The sequence below is a fragment of the Diaporthe amygdali genome (genome assembly GCF_026229845.1).
Source record: "Diaporthe amygdali strain CAA958 chromosome Unknown NODE_1_length_4327563_cov_65_473760, whole genome shotgun sequence".
In the NCBI taxonomy this organism is placed as follows: domain Eukaryota; kingdom Fungi; phylum Ascomycota; class Sordariomycetes; order Diaporthales; family Diaporthaceae; genus Diaporthe; species Diaporthe amygdali.
In genome coordinates, this window is record NW_026517021.1 from 3692456 (window position 1) to 3707190 (window position 14735).

A 14735-nucleotide genomic window follows, 5' to 3' on the forward strand; every position below is an offset into this window, starting at 1 on the left:
GAGGGGAGACAAGAGGAGACGAGCACTGAGGTTTCTTTCTCGCTTTCTCGCAGGTCGGCCGCGGATCAATGACAGACGACGGGAGCTGTCTAAAGTAGGGGGTGCGCAGCAAGCTAGGCGATACTGGGGGTCGAGGGCCAGGAACAGGAGCCGGGAAAAGCTGGGCTGGCACAGGCACGCCGTTCAGGAACAAACAAGTGCTGTCAAATGAAGCGTGGGAAGGGAAAAGCAGCAGAGAGGCGCGCCTGTCTCTGTCGGGAAGAGAGGAAGAAAAATCACGACACGCGGTCCACGTATTCAGCTCTACCTGCGGTACAGGACTGACTGTACAGTACAGCAATCTACTAGCAGGAACAAGAACAAAACAAGAACAGGAGCAGGAGCAGGAGCAGGAGCAGGTATAGGAAGAGTTGGACTCGTCGGTAGCAGTTAGCAAACTGACGGCGCGCACCTTTTTCTCTTAGAAAAGATGCAAGTCAACCGAGGGTGGTAGCCAGTGGTGGCCAGTGGAGGAGGAGGCAGGCCAGTCCCGGGTCCCAGAGCAGTCCACGACTCCAGGGTTCAAAAGAAATCCCTGTGGGTCAGTTCGCTGGGCTTCGGTCCCTTGAACGGTCCCTGAGGGCGGTGGGCAAATCGGAGAGCAAAGGTGGGGTTGCTCGGGGGTAGCTGCTAGCCTCTGTCCCAGTCTAGTACATGTCTGGGTAGTCCCAGGTCTCCTCTACTCCACACCAGTCGTCTCTGTCAGCCCGCACTCCCTGTCGCCTGTATGGCCTGTGCAGTCCAGTCCAATTGAGTCCACCAGTCCAGCAGAACTCTCGAACTGTAGAACAATGCACTGGTGAATCAATTTGTACCTGTAACTTCCAGCCCCACCAAACACCACAGCCCGCCGCAGTTTCCTGATGCTTCTGTCCATGACCAAGGACAGGCAAAAGCACGGTCGAAGGGTTTGTCGCGGGCAAGGTACGTCCTTTGCACGTAACACACCAAGTTCATGCCACTTACTTGCTTTGTTGAGGTGGTTTGCCCGGACGCAGCGTCGAAACCCAATTCGCCTTTTTTTTCCCTCCCCATCCAGGGGGCTCGAGTAGATAACGAGTAGTTGGTACATCGGATCCCACCAGATATCTAGGTATCTACCTAGGCAGGGCTAAGTGGGTGCACACAAGAACACACGATAGCCCATGTGGGCATCTTTGTATGCACATCACCAGCCTAATTACCCGCGCCAACTGGGGAGGTAATTCTACTGTGGTACCGACAGTACTGTGGCTTTTGTGTAGGGCAGGCTCAATTCAGGGGCAGGAGCATACGGTACTCTGTAGCTCCCGCCCAGGTCCTGTGGTACCCTATACACGGCACACCCGCACGTTCCTCCATAGGGCAACAAAGAAGGGCAGGGGCAAGCTTCTTAGGTTCAACCTCTACCAAATCACCCCTGCCTTCCTGTTTTGACGCTTGGTGTTGTTGCCGTTGCCGTTGCCGTTGCCCGTCACTGTTGCTGTTGGCGGCGGTGGTGAAATGCCTTATGTCTCTCAGTCTCATCCCATCTCCCAACTGCTGCTGCCATCAGACTCTCTGCATCTTCGAGCATGTGTTCGTCCCATTCTGCCCCATGCTTCTCTCTTCGGGATTTCCATCTCCTCATTTCTCGCTCATTTGGGCTGTTCCCTTTTTATGCAGAAGCAATAACCCTGCCGCTCGACAATGCTGGTATGAACCTAGATGTGGGTAGACATCTTGTCAATGCCCAATTTTCGTGCCCAAGCGACCAGGACCTGCTTGCTCCCTCCAACCTCCAGCATATCCCCCCGCGCTGGGCTCTGACCGGTCCTATATTCTTTTGCCGATGACTCGAATACACAAGGCCTCCAGTCCTCTGTCCCTGGCGCGTTCTTTCTCTGCATGTTTTGCAGCTCGGCCGTGTTTCGGGTGCCCACAAGCTGGTCAACTTCGACCACCACCCGTATACAAAATATGTCGCTCCTGGATCGTCGATCCATCCCAGCACCACTCCTGCAGGACTCCAGAAATGGCAAGTGAGTGAGTGTGCTGGTGGGTCCAACACGCGCCCCAGGTTGGCAACCACCGCTTCAGAAGAGGAAAAGGAACTGCCGATCACTGGAAGATTTAACTGCACTGCAGCACAAACAAAGAAGGACTCTGCACCTCAACGTCCACGCCCTGTCCAATCATCCAGCTTCCCCGAGCGCAAAGCCGAGCCTCGGGCTTCCTATTGTATTTGGCTGCGATGGGTGACGAGTGATGAGGCGTGGGATGGTCTCACATGCCAGCCCAAGCTCATTAATCGGTGCTGGCAGCTGTGACAGCCGTGGACAGCCTCCGCTACCGTTACATGACAACCATCCGCTCTGCTGCGTTTGCAGCGTAGCGGTAGCCTGTGCAGCGGCACGAGTCGCCTCGTTTCATCTGCACGCAACACGCCTTTCAACCTCCGATGGCACGCTGGGCAGCACATAACCTGTGAGCTTGTCCAGTTCGGATCATCAGATTGCTTCTCTCTCCCCCACTCAACCCCCAGTCTCCTGTCCCCGGAGCCCATCTCCCGACACCGCGTCAACCTTCGCGCTAGCTCAGGGGTAACGAGAAGGGGATAAAGGACGGGCGAGGGCGCAGGCGCAGGTGCCAGACGCTGCTCCAACACCCGTCAACCACACTTCGCGAACCAGACAATCACTCCATCGTGGCCTTCCTTTGCGCTTCTATTTTGGTACCGGTTCCCATCACTTCTCATTTTCTCTTATTACGGGAATACGGGGGCCCTTCTTTCCCACTGGCGATTGTTACTGGGGAACCCTTGAAATTTCAAGATTCCTCTCAATCCCGGTTTGCTCTTTTCGCAAAGGACAACCCCTGCTTAGAGTCACCCAATCTGGGTCGTATTGGTGATATTCTCCGGGTTAGCAAGCCGAGAAAAAGGCACAGACTCTGAGAGAGAAAATGTCTGTGTGCAAGATGCGGCTCTCGTGCCAAGTCGACGGACATGACCTGCAGGCCCAACCCCTCCCTCCTCGCCGTAAGGGATCTCGCATCCGGATATGGACTTACCAGGGGGCTGTGGCGCTGCTCCGTTACATAAGACTATATGTGATATTCGGCCTATATGATTTGAGTTCAGCCTTGTCTCTTGGCAAAGGACGGACACGCTCAAATGCAAACGGACCTAAACACCACAAGCGCGTGTTGTCACTGCAGGCGCCGACGCGTATTTTGGCTAAAGTTCCCCTGGCAGAATCTTTCTATTGTGATAGTAACTATAGAAATCACGTTCCGTCGGACAGCCTCCCGCACGCCGCAGGGCACAAGCTCGCGCCCCAAAGCTTCTCGCGTATATACCCTTGAAGCTTTCAAGACAACGCGGCACACAAATCCGAATTCCGGGACCAGAAAAGGCCCTACTGCAGCACACTTGTTTGACAAGGCGAGCTGCGTGCCGGGCAAGCTCTTCCGGTGCCACAGCCTCTGCCGCCGTTTCCCGCTTTGCGTGCCACAGTTTCAGTTGCCCACAAGATAACAGGTGACGCTCATGTAAGTTGTCGACGCCGTGCCACAACGGCTCTACTTCTGTCCCGTGTCCCGCCAATATATACCGGATGCTATAGGCCGAGAAGAATTTTTCTCACTCTTTAGCCTCTGCGCGAGGCTGAGGCCCGCATCGCACTGCATGAGGCTCATATACGACCTCGCAGGGAACACGGGAAAGTTTAATACTCCCACACAGATGTGACCCCCCCGACCCCCGGACCGCTTCTTATCAGGTAGTCTCCTCCGGATCTCGCTTCCGCCCAGTGGTAGCTTGACAAGTTCACAATGCTCCTGTTTTTGATTAGTGCGAGACCTACGTACCGCACGCATGTTTATCTTGGTAACGCTGGGGAAGCCGATTGCACGCCGACGCCACGACCACTGTTCGCGATGTTTCCCCCAACCCCCTTGTCTACCTTCCACGACGATTCCCTCCATGGGGCCACCAGCTTGCGCAATCGTCGGTACGACCTAACAAAACATCGGGGCTCGGCTGCTCCCGGTCGTGGCAGCCATACAGCAATCTAGCAAATGTCTTGGGAAAGGCCCCCGCGGTGGGGGGCTTTGGAATCATGGGCACTGCAACTCTGGGGCGTGGATGGACTGATCTAGACCTTCTCTGTCACTCACTCACACTGACACACAACATACTCTCTATCCATTTAATTTTCTGTCTCCTGTCCAGGTTCAAGGCACCTGACCAGGCTGTCGGGTCGCCGCAAGCAGTGGGAACGTATTTATATCATCATGGACGGCGCAGGATCAGGGGTTGGGAGAGGCCCGGTCCTGGATTGGGCACTTTAATATAGTACGCTCGGTCCTACCGCTGTTCACCAACGCGACGCGTGACTCGTGTCTGTCCACCACGTGGGAGGAGGCGACTTCTGTCTTTTATGTTTGTCTCGGGTTGCCAAGGAGAAGACAACGTCGTGGTTGAGAGCTGCTGCTACTATTCCTCAGTAGCGGAGATCAAAATCAAAGCTTGTTTCGCTACTGCTTTTTGACTCGCACTAGTGGGGAGCGAGATGTGATGGATAGCTTCGTCGGCCAAATTCCATGGTTGGCAATTGGCGTGGGTGGCGGAAGAAGCCACGGACAGTATTCACGTGCCTGTCGTGGGGCTCGGTAACGAAAGGAAGAGGCGGGACGGTTTGTCCCTGAAGACTTCACTAACATCCCGAGCTGTGAAGCCCGTGCGGGTTCATCCCACTGTTTGTGCCACTGCATGTGCCTACTTGCTCTGGTGTGAAGGCCGGCTGGATACTGCTCACGATCTTTCCGCCCCTGGCACACGCGCTGAAATAAGCCTGAGCGACTTCCTTTTATTTTTAGGAGTCTGTCATCAGACCGCTCGTGACTCGAGAGATCCAGAGGCTCCAGGTCAGCGACCTAGGCGATAGCCATCTCGGCCCTGGCTCGACAACTCCAGATTGCTCGAGTAATGCGTCTAAATCGTGGGTATCATCATCTTCTTCACAGAGGACCCCTTCGTCTCTGTATCCACACCGTGATCCTCGCGCATGACCGCAATGCATCTGGACCCCCCCCCCCTTCTTGTCCCAGGCTCAGCCTGTCCCAACAGGCCCCGAGCCACCAGCCCCATCCCTAGGTTTCGTCTTGGGCACCTTCTCGTACGCATTTGGGCTGGGCTTCCTCTTACCATGCCCGTCGCCGTCTCTCCGCCGGCGGCGCCCGTGGTCGTGCTTGTGCCCGCAGCCCTTGCCCGCCTGATCGCCGTTCGCCCGGCGCGAAGACCCCTCGCCCGAGTCGGAGTCTTCGTCGGACGATGATGAGCTGGAGTCGGAGGACGACTCGTCGCTGGACTCGTCCACCGCCTTGGGTGCGTGGTAAATGCAGCAGACTGTGGCCATCGTCAGCATAGAGAGCCATAGAATCCCCAGAAGAAAGTGTCCCCTCTTACCTTTGGACGACTTCTTGCCCATCCCCTCGTTGTCCACCACGCTCTCCGCCCACTGCACCCGGGGCCCCCTGTTTCTCTGCGCGCCGCGCAGCCGTAGGATAGGTGACTGTGTCTGTGCTTGCGTCTGCGTCTGTGACCTTGTGCCCGGCTCTGTGCCCCTCGTCGCCTGCGATGGTCCTCCGCCGGCGCCGCCGCCATCGCCGGTTGTTTGTTGATCTGATCGACCTTGGGCCATGGTGAACTGTACAAGGGAACGAAGGACGCTCAGAAAGACTGTCACAGACTGCTTTCAAGGCCGACTGACGACTAGGGGAAGAGCTGCAGCCGGGAGCAGGTCCTCCTTAAATGTGCTGGTCCTGCGCCTCGTCTGGAGGGGCTTTGTTGTCCGATGAGGAAATCCTCAAAGGAGTTGTCGAGTGATAGGTGGAGTGTGGCGGTTTCCAAACAAGGTTCTCACGTTGCTTATTCACTAGGTCACAGAGAGTCGGTGTAGGTCGTTCGTAGTAGGGATGATGAAAAATTCCCAAAGAGGCGGCTGCTTGTCGGTGTGGTTCGTGCCTGGCTAAAAGTCGGACTGCGTCGTGTGACCTCTATTTAGGCTTGGGTTATGGTCTGGATCGGTTTGTCAACCGTCAGCGAGGGGGTTGCTAGACCGCTCGGACGTTTTCTGGACACCCCGCGTCATCCCGCCCTCTAGGGCCGGCAGCTACCAGGTCGCTGTTTCGGTGGGGTAGCTCCCGGCTCAAGCCTGAGGCTGACCATGGGTCGGGTCGCATTCCAGCACCACGAACACTCCATTCCATTCTCCACACATGACCCAATTACGTCGCCTGTAGTTCTTCTGATTCTTGATATGATGAGTGGTATATTCTACATGCTAGACTATGTTCTTCCATATGAGATCTCTATTGTTCACCTGAGCCTACCATGCTGCAGCAGAACTGTTTCTTCCCGTGTCCTTTTCCCTTCTCTTCGCCCCCGTCATGCTCTTCCGCGGGCGTTTCTTGCTGGTCTCAGCAGTCTTGCGGACCTTGTTATACAGCCACGCATTTAAGGGTGGTCGGCAGCCTATAAAACGGCCCTCTGGGGAGAAGACGTCCACGACCGGCCAGTTCGGCTCTGGTTCACCGTAGTCAGCATTGCGAGGGTTCTCCTCTTCCAGACATGGCTCAGACAGGTCTAATTCCTGTAAGATTTCCTCTCTGCCCGCCTTGATGTCCTTCTTGGATGATGGTCTTGAGCTTGGAGCAGGCGGGCGTGCCGGCAGAAACAAGTTCTTCGTCCTGACCTGGGCAGTGATCTCCACCCATCCAACACCCTCGATGAGGATATCGAGCGAAAGGACACGGTATGGGAGGCGGTCAACCTTGATGCCCACTGCGTCTTTCCTGGTGATGGGGCCGGCGCGTTTCTTGGTGACGTCCCACTGTAGTTTGAATGACCCGGCATGCTTGATCTTCTTTCCAGTCCCTAGGACAGATATGTTGCCCGCATTGACATCAGATGTCTGTTGCTGTATTTCAATTGCTTTTTCTGTTGCCGTCAGGTGCGGGTCGATTGGCGTAAATGCGTAGGCAAGGAAGATCAGGTCTGACGTCCGTGGTGTTATCCTGATGAAGCCACCAATCAGAAGCGATTGTCCAGGCTTGATGACTTGTTGCTCAGGCGTGGTGCGTGCCTTCATGACAAGAGAGGGTCGATGCTCTTCACGGACCCAAGTCTCCAGTTCGCTGCGCTCGAGTCCGGGCATATCGATGAGCTCACCCTTTCCTCCACCAAAAGGGACCCGAATGGGAGACGCAGTGGTCCCCGGCAGTGCGGAAACGACCGGCATGCGAGGGAAGTTCGTCTCTTCTTGTGGTGGCGGCAACAAAGCATCGTCCTCAAGTTCGTCAATGTCCGGTAGCACAGCATCCATGAGATTCTTCTTCTCATGGAGGACAGTTGGCGAGAGAGCGTGTTCGTTCCGAGGTTGGACAGCCACTGAAATATCGTGCTTCGATTCCTGCCAATCCATCCGACCTTTGGGGAACACTGCGTCGAACAGCTGGCTCTTTCCGACATTAACCTTGCCTACCATCCACCCAGCACCTCCTCGCTTCCATATGTCCTCCTTCACCTCCTGGGTCCACCAGCTCCTCTTGGCGCTCACGCATCTCACATTGCCTAGCCTCACGTGCCTTGACTCACGCGGGAGCGCCTGTCTCAGGATCTCGACCAGAGTGGGCATGAGTCTGTCCACCTGTTCCTTCTTTGGTGCTAGCAGATCTGACCTGGTGATGATGAAGCTCATCTCGGTCTTCTTCCCCTTGAAGAACTTCCCAGCTTGCGAGCGACGATTCTTGGTGCGAAGCGGCATCAGGTCAAGCAGCTGGTGGACCTGAGGTAGGAGCGACATGGGGAAGTCGGCGGCGTCAAGGACGTGGTAGACATGGTTGTACTTATACGGCGACTCTTGGATGGTCTCACGGATCGCGTCTATGGTGGGGTGATAGATAGGAGTCCCGGTGTGGTGGTGAATGAGATTGTGGCATCGGTCACAGAACGGCATGTCTGGTTCCTCGCTGCTCTCTGCATTGGGACGTCGTGGTAGCGCAGCGTCCGAGAGGCCAAGGCGCTCGAGTAGATCACCACGATCCTGCAGGGCGCTCTGAAGAATCTCATCTTCGCTATTATGGCGCTTTTCCTCCTTCAGAAGGCCCAAGTAAGCCTTGACGGCCCTCCTATCTAGGTTGAAATACCCTGGCTCGTCTGGGACGGCCGTCTGCGAAAGAGCACCACAGCCCGCACACTGTACAGGTAGCGCCCGAGCCGGAGTGGATTGAATTAAGTCCCCATCTTGCGTTGCCTGACTTGTTGCATGCAGTCTTCGGGCCTGACGCAGTGGGAGGAGTCGACGCGCTTGCACACCTGTGGCTGTAACTCTGTCCAACCTCTGGAATGTCGGAGGTTTGGCCGCTGCGGGACAAAGGTATAATGGTAAAGTAGAGCTTAGCGAGGTGCCATGATCAATGTTGACAAAACCCCGTAGCAGTCGCGAGCACGATATCTGCTTGGCTCCGGATTTCATTGCGTCAAGGCATAGCAATTTGCAGCGGCGCAAAGAGTTGAAAGATTGAATTCTATCCAGTTCTGGGCAGCAAAGTGAGAGCACTATTGAAATGATGCACGCCCGTCGAGACTTTTTTGAACCCCTGAGCTGCGATAAGACCTGCCAGCCGCGCGATAAGCCTTGAACAGGGGTTCGCTGCCGCCGCGGCAGGACCTCAATTGGCCCTGGTCGCTTTCAACGACATGAAATTTCGGGAGCGACCACCAGGCCAAACCTATTGACATATGACGGCGACGGCGGCGAGAGCAATCACACGGCGTTCGCCCAACCCTTTTCTCTTCCACTGTGACTTTTGAGCCTCAAGAAGGCTCAGTTCCGCCGCCCAAGATGTCGAGAATAGGGATGCGAATGAACAAGCTGAAATCTGTAAGCCCTCCTCCAGTGCCATTCTCATGCGACCGACCATATCAACTAACTCACTTTACAGCAGGTGAATAGCCTTCCTCCTCCGACGACGCAGTGCCCATTACCCAGTCGAATCCCCGATTGTGCTAACTGTCATGCGCATCACAGCTTGTCGGTGTACGAAATGGCCCCGGCGCAGCAAAACTCCCTGCGAACGTGACCAAGATACACATGGAGTTCGGGCACAAGTGGAATGACGGACACCTCGGCCCCCGAAAGTTCTGGAGGGAAAACCTGCCGCGGCTAAAGTACCACAACCCCGAGGTGCCGATGATCGTCAACCGGACGCACGACCAGGCGGGCCCCGCGACGCTGAGCATCTACATGAGCGGCGGCGCGCCGGCGGAGCCACAGGCGGCGCAGATAGAGGGCACCACGGGCGCGGAGCCGAAGCGCGCCGTCGTCGCGACCGACGCCTGGCGCACCATCGCGAGCTCGAGTACGGGCGGCGCGAGGGCGCCGCCGGCCGGCGAGGGGGAGAGGGTGGTCACGATCAACATGAAGAACGTGCGGTCGCACGACATACTGAAGCAGTTCATGGAGAAGACGGGCGCGAGGGAGGTCGAGCCGTCGCCCGAGGACCAGGAGGAGATGGCGAGGCTGGTGGAGCTGCAGGAGCGCGCGGCGTACGACAAGGAGGTGCAGAGGAGGTATCGGGAGAAGATCCAGTCCGAGAAGAGGTTACTGGAGAGGGCGAGGCAGGAGGCGGACGCGATCAAGGCGGACAAGTGAGGGGCCCGCGCTCTTTGGGTTTGATGACGGCGATAGAGACGCGGCTGGTCCATGATACGATAGGTGTCGTGTAGTTGAAGCGCATGCCTACGCGCTGGAAATAAGACAACGGCTCTGTACAATGTGGCGTTCTTTGCTTCTTTTGAATTGGGTATTCTTCTCCAGTGTTGCGATCTATCTCACCTGCAGGATTTCCATTTTGCTTGAGCTGAGCGTGCAAAGATCCCACGCCTCCCCCCTTCGGTGCCTGCTATCACATCACCCCCCCCCCCCCCAAATTCACTCCAACCTTTCATCTCATCTCTCTTTCAACGAACCCAGCTATTTAATACCCAGTGAACCACCACATGCATCGACCCCGTTTCGCTGCCCCGGTGGCGTAGCGGTAATTTCCACTGCTCGAGTTGCCTCTAGTACCTCGGAGTTGTTTGAGCGGAAAGTAGGATGGTGTCTAGAATTCGAATCCCTCCGGGGGTAGATGCCTGGCCAGCCGAAACTGCGGGGCACCCACCAGCTGGTTGATTACTCGAGTGGTCTTTTTTTATGGTGCCCCCATCTGGAGTTGAACCCTGGGCAATGATCACAATAGACAGGCACATGATGAAACGTGGGACTGATTCTAGGCTTGTTGCAGCATGTCTGTCTATCTTGCACTTTGTGTCCTTGAGGGACAGCTTTTTACCCAAGAAACATGCGCCGTGTGATGCATTACAACCCGAGTCCCAGGATATTCTTTGGAGACTACCTCATCTCATGATCCAAGAAGTTAGTTATGAATGATGCCACTTCTACTGCATGCGTGCTGGCCTTTACTTGAGTCCAAAGCCCTCACTCTCATGCACAGAGTCCCACAGCACTTTCTCCAGTCTCTCCTTTGAATTATACCTCCACAGCTGTAGCGCATTGAAACATGTCCTGGCCGTTGGGTATCTTCCACTATCATCACCCAGGCACGAGATTCTAATGGTCAGTGAAGCAGCACCCATGGCGGGGATGCGGTCGCTGCCCGTGATGAATGCCAGCAGCCTTCTCTGGTCTCTTGGGCTCGCACGCTCGAACGACTCCCAGAACCACCTAAGTGTTGGTTCGGTCTGGTCCGGGCTGTTGGCTTTGTTTCCCCAATTCTCGTACTCGGCTGACACGCGCAGCGATGTGATATCCAACGGCTCGTCTGAGCCGCGGACCAGCAATTCAATCTCCTCTGGCCGAAACAGCGAGAGGGCATTCCCGCCGCAGACGGTAAAGAAACCACGCTTGAATGGTTCGAACTGGCGAGTAACGGCAGAATCGAGAAGGTACTTGACATACAAATCGACATACTCGCGGCGGTTGGCATTAGTGACAGGCCGATTCGAGCCACCAGGGCAGAGGGCCACTCGCTCGGTATAACCGTACTTCTCGACATCAATCACGAAGTCGAGACAGAAGGTAGACTCGACGTCACCATCGAAATCGAGGAGTTGGCGCAGCCCTTTGGCGAGGCGCGGGCGAAATTCCGCCAGGTCGTCGAGGGTGTACGCTATAGCTGGCCTGGGCTGGGTGGAGAGACCTTGGGAAGGCGGCGGGGCGGCTGTGAGAAGCTTGCGAAAAGCGAACGGCGGGAATGCGACATCGAGAATGGTGGAGTTGTATATCGCCAGGCCAAAGACCACGCCCACAAGGAAGAACTGGTCCGAAGTCTCGAAAGAGTTGGGGTTAAAGTAGCAATACTGCGAGTCTTCATCATATACGAACATCCCTTGCGCCATTCGTTAGTATTATTGAAATCACAGAATGGGCACGCTTTGAACGTACCATGATCTGGGTTGAAGACCTCCCTGACAAGCAGTAAGAACCACTCTTTCTTCAGGCCGCCGGCATCGACTCCCTCCTCGCCTTGGAACACGATACGCAATCCCTTTTTGATATCTTCGCCCCCGCCGCCAATGACTTCGCTTACTCCAGTCAAACTATCCTCGACAAGACAATCGCGTCGTACATTGAGTGTCAAGTACTGTTCGACATTTCTCCGGCTCATGATGCTATCAAAGAAGGCATCCCTCGCTTTGAGATGCATTTGTCTTTTTGCATCGTGTTCCAATATTTGTATCTTGGCGCCGATGCTGAGAAGGAATGGAAATTGACAGAAAGAGAACTTGCTCCTTTTACGTTCCCAAGCCTCAAAGTCAGCGACGAGGTCTGAGTCGTCGAGTAGGGTGATATAGAAGTCACTCGTAGGTACTATTTGGCCTCTCGCTTGAACCTGATCTCTAACGCTTGTGCTGTTTAACACTTCGTCCTGTGAAGACGGTGTGCCTGCGATGTGTCTTCGATAATGCGCGTTGTTGTTTGCGGCGAAAAGGAGGCCAATAACCCGAGCAGCAGCTTTTGTTTGCCAGTCATCTTGGTACACGATCTTGGGTTGCTCCTTAGGCTTCTTTGATCTGGATGGGCGTGGCTGACCAAGGGCAGCATGGAGGGTGGCTGGAGACCGTCCCGCAGCCATATTCGGAATAAGACCGGCTGTCACATCGACCTTGACCTCGTGCTTCTTTTCATGCTGTCTTATTAGCCTGTAGGCTAGGAAGCCTCCGGCAAAGTCTTTCAACTGGATGAAGCGAGACTCCGGCAGCCTCGCGAACCAGGAGACGAGGTGATTCTGGCAATCAGCCGGTGTGTTAGACAGGAGGCCAAGGATGCGTTTGATGATGGGTGAGTGCTGCCCAGAGACCGGTCCTGAACCGCGCAATGGGCCCGACGCGTACGGGCCACTGATCTGGTTATTTTGAGCATGCGGCAAGCGCCCCGTAAAGTTTTGAAATGAGGCGTGCAGAAGTGGGTTTGCCGATATTATTAGCAAGAAGCGAAGATCTTCAGGGCTGTTGATGGGCTTTCCTGGTCGTTTGAGAATGTTTTCTGTGACCTTAAGAAGCGTCTTTCGCAGATGGTCCTGTGCTTCAAGAATGTGTCCTTCAATCTGTTTGAGTTCCACTTCCGTAGGCTCGTCGAACACAAAATGCTGAGAGAGTCCATCATAAATATCAGTCCAACGCTCCCCGGCGTTGATGACGGTGTGGTACCAATTGTCTACCTCTGCCCAGTCGATATTAGGGCTCCTGCTTGTAACAGTCGAGTCCTCATCGCTGCGATATGAGGGGGTTCGGTTGGGAGCCGCCTTCTCCTTTCGACCAGTCCACCATGAACCATTCTCGGCGAAATCGCCAACCAGCAGCATTTTGGCATCAAGCTCGGTTATAGATTGCTCCTGCGATGGAATCTCCCTGGGTGGAATCTCCCTGGGAGGCCTGGGAGGTTCCGATGGTCGTCGCCTAGACGGCTGAGGAGCTCGGCGGTTGTTGTTGCGTGGATGTCGCAGCATGAAAGACGAGTTGATACAGGTCAGTGGCGGAGAGAAACAGGTGATAAGGTAGTCCTCGAGGGGCCTAAAGAGCCTTTTCCCATCCGGATCGACGCATCTGGCGTTCTGGTCGATCGACAGTCTCCCGAGATTTCCTACTTCCGGTCGTGTTTCCGGATACGACGAGGAATAAGATCTTTGGGGAAACATTCCTGGTCGTGAGAAATTCACAAAGGCACTTCGGTCTTCGGCACTTCCAAAAGTTGTTTCCGAAGGTCCAGAATTCGGCGTCGTGATCTCGTCCCTCTCATACCGCTGTCGCCCAGCGGCTGCCGTATCGATATTATTTGCGCCTCCATGCGGCTTGAATGGCTCCACAGGACGGCCTCCATCCTTCGAGTCTGTTGAAGTGCGCCTAGCTGCCAGGGCTGCGACCAGGTAGTTCCTCAAGCAGTCTCTGACGAGGTGTTTCGTGCCTTCAGGCGATATGGGTGCTAGCATTCATTTTTAGATTCTCTGATACCCTAGAACTTATGACGCAGGAACTCACCCTTCAAACTAGGAGTGGCATCCTCCGACGCTCGTCTGTAACCTACGGCATGGTTGTTCACCTCGGCCGCACTGTTAATGTCGACCAGGTCGTTGATGGTCATGCAAAGAGTGCACTTGAAGACCTTGAGCCCTTTAGGCCATCTCGACATTGCACCACATGTCATGCAGTTACCCGAGGCGAAGTCCTTGTCCCCGGCGGGTTTAACATGGACCTTTGATGGGCCCAGAGGTTGCGCGGGCCTCTTCTGCTTAGACCCAGGGCCCAAACCCAGCATCTCGGCATCCGAGTCCGAGTCCGAATCGAAATCATCGGGCGATGGATTCTTCGGGGCCTGCTTCCTCTTTGCAGAAAACAAGGACGGGAAGGGATGGCTCATCGAGCGGCCGTGGCTCGATGGTCTTTGAGCAGGCGCGGTACGGTTCTCCGTAGGAAGGGTGGGTATCAGATCTGAAGGGACCTGGGAGGCATCCACAAGGTTTGGGTCGTTAGATCGCGAGGAGCTGGCGACCGGCCTGCGCACTGGCGGCCTAGAGAGCTGCTTGCGAACATCCTCAAGCTCCGGCCGCGGCAGAGGCGGCAGAGGAGGCTCTCGCGAAGGCGGAGCCGGTAAAGGGTCGTTGAGCCGAGAGGGCCAGGGCGCCATGGTCTTGTTGCTGTATGCGGAGGGGCGGGCGTGGTGAAAGGGGGTATCTTCTAAGACTTGGCATGGCACTGGCTGCTTTTTGAGAGAGCAAGAGGGTCTCGACGGGCATCTAGACACTCAAGCTGCCGAGATGTGCGACGCCTGCTTTGGTCGCCTTATCAAGTGCAGGTGGGTAGCAGCTTCCAAAGCGTTGACAGCCACACAAAGTCACCACAATGACGTCGCAGATGGATGGGCCTGTCACAAGGACCCGGCGTGGGTGACACGGCACTCGAGTTGAGACGCGAAGGCCAGTACAGCACACAGCACAGTGCAGCACAGCACAGCCTTCGAAGTGGGACGGCCCGGTCGGGAGGAGTGATCAGGAAACAGGGTCGTGCGTGTACGTGTGCGTGTGCATGAGCAAAACAGAGCAAAACGAAACGAAGCAGAGCAGAACAGGGCGTTAACGAGAGGTGTTTCGGTGCAGTGCTGGGCACAGATATA

At 55.6% G+C, this 14735-nt stretch overlaps 4 protein-coding genes across 4 annotated transcripts; 1 reads left to right on the forward strand and 3 right to left on the reverse strand.

Annotated features, from left to right (window-relative positions):
• Positions 1-5111: 5111 nt before the first annotated feature.
• On the reverse strand, positions 5112-5702 carry J7T55_006697 (phosphatase inhibitor; the record flags this gene model as incomplete). The annotated part of the gene is made up of 2 exons (XM_053131524.1): positions 5112-5407; positions 5468-5702. 2 exons carry the CDS (start codon positions 5700-5702, stop codon positions 5112-5114), a joined length of 531 nt encoding a protein of 176 aa, XP_053001460.1.
• Positions 5703-6389: 687 nt separating this feature from the next.
• J7T55_006698 (uncharacterized protein) lies at positions 6390-8329 on the reverse strand (the record flags this gene model as incomplete). The annotated part of the gene is made up of 2 exons (XM_053131535.1): positions 6390-8231; positions 8321-8329. 2 exons carry the CDS (start codon positions 8327-8329, stop codon positions 6390-6392), a joined length of 1851 nt encoding a protein of 616 aa, XP_053001461.1.
• A 577-nt stretch (positions 8330-8906) lies between these two features.
• J7T55_006699 (50s ribosomal protein mrp49) lies at positions 8907-9716 on the forward strand (the record flags this gene model as incomplete). The annotated part of the gene is made up of 2 exons (XM_053131546.1): positions 8907-8945; positions 9093-9716. 2 exons carry the CDS (start codon positions 8907-8909, stop codon positions 9714-9716), a joined length of 663 nt encoding a protein of 220 aa, XP_053001462.1.
• An 809-nt stretch (positions 9717-10525) lies between these two features.
• On the reverse strand, positions 10526-14249 carry J7T55_006700 (HECT-domain-containing protein; the record flags this gene model as incomplete). Its single annotated transcript, XM_053131557.1, has 3 exons — positions 10526-11454; positions 11511-13547; positions 13604-14249. The coding sequence occupies 3 exons, from the start codon at positions 14247-14249 to the stop codon at positions 10526-10528; spliced, it is 3612 nt and encodes a 1203-aa protein (XP_053001463.1).
• Between the last annotated feature and the right edge of the window lie 486 nt (positions 14250-14735).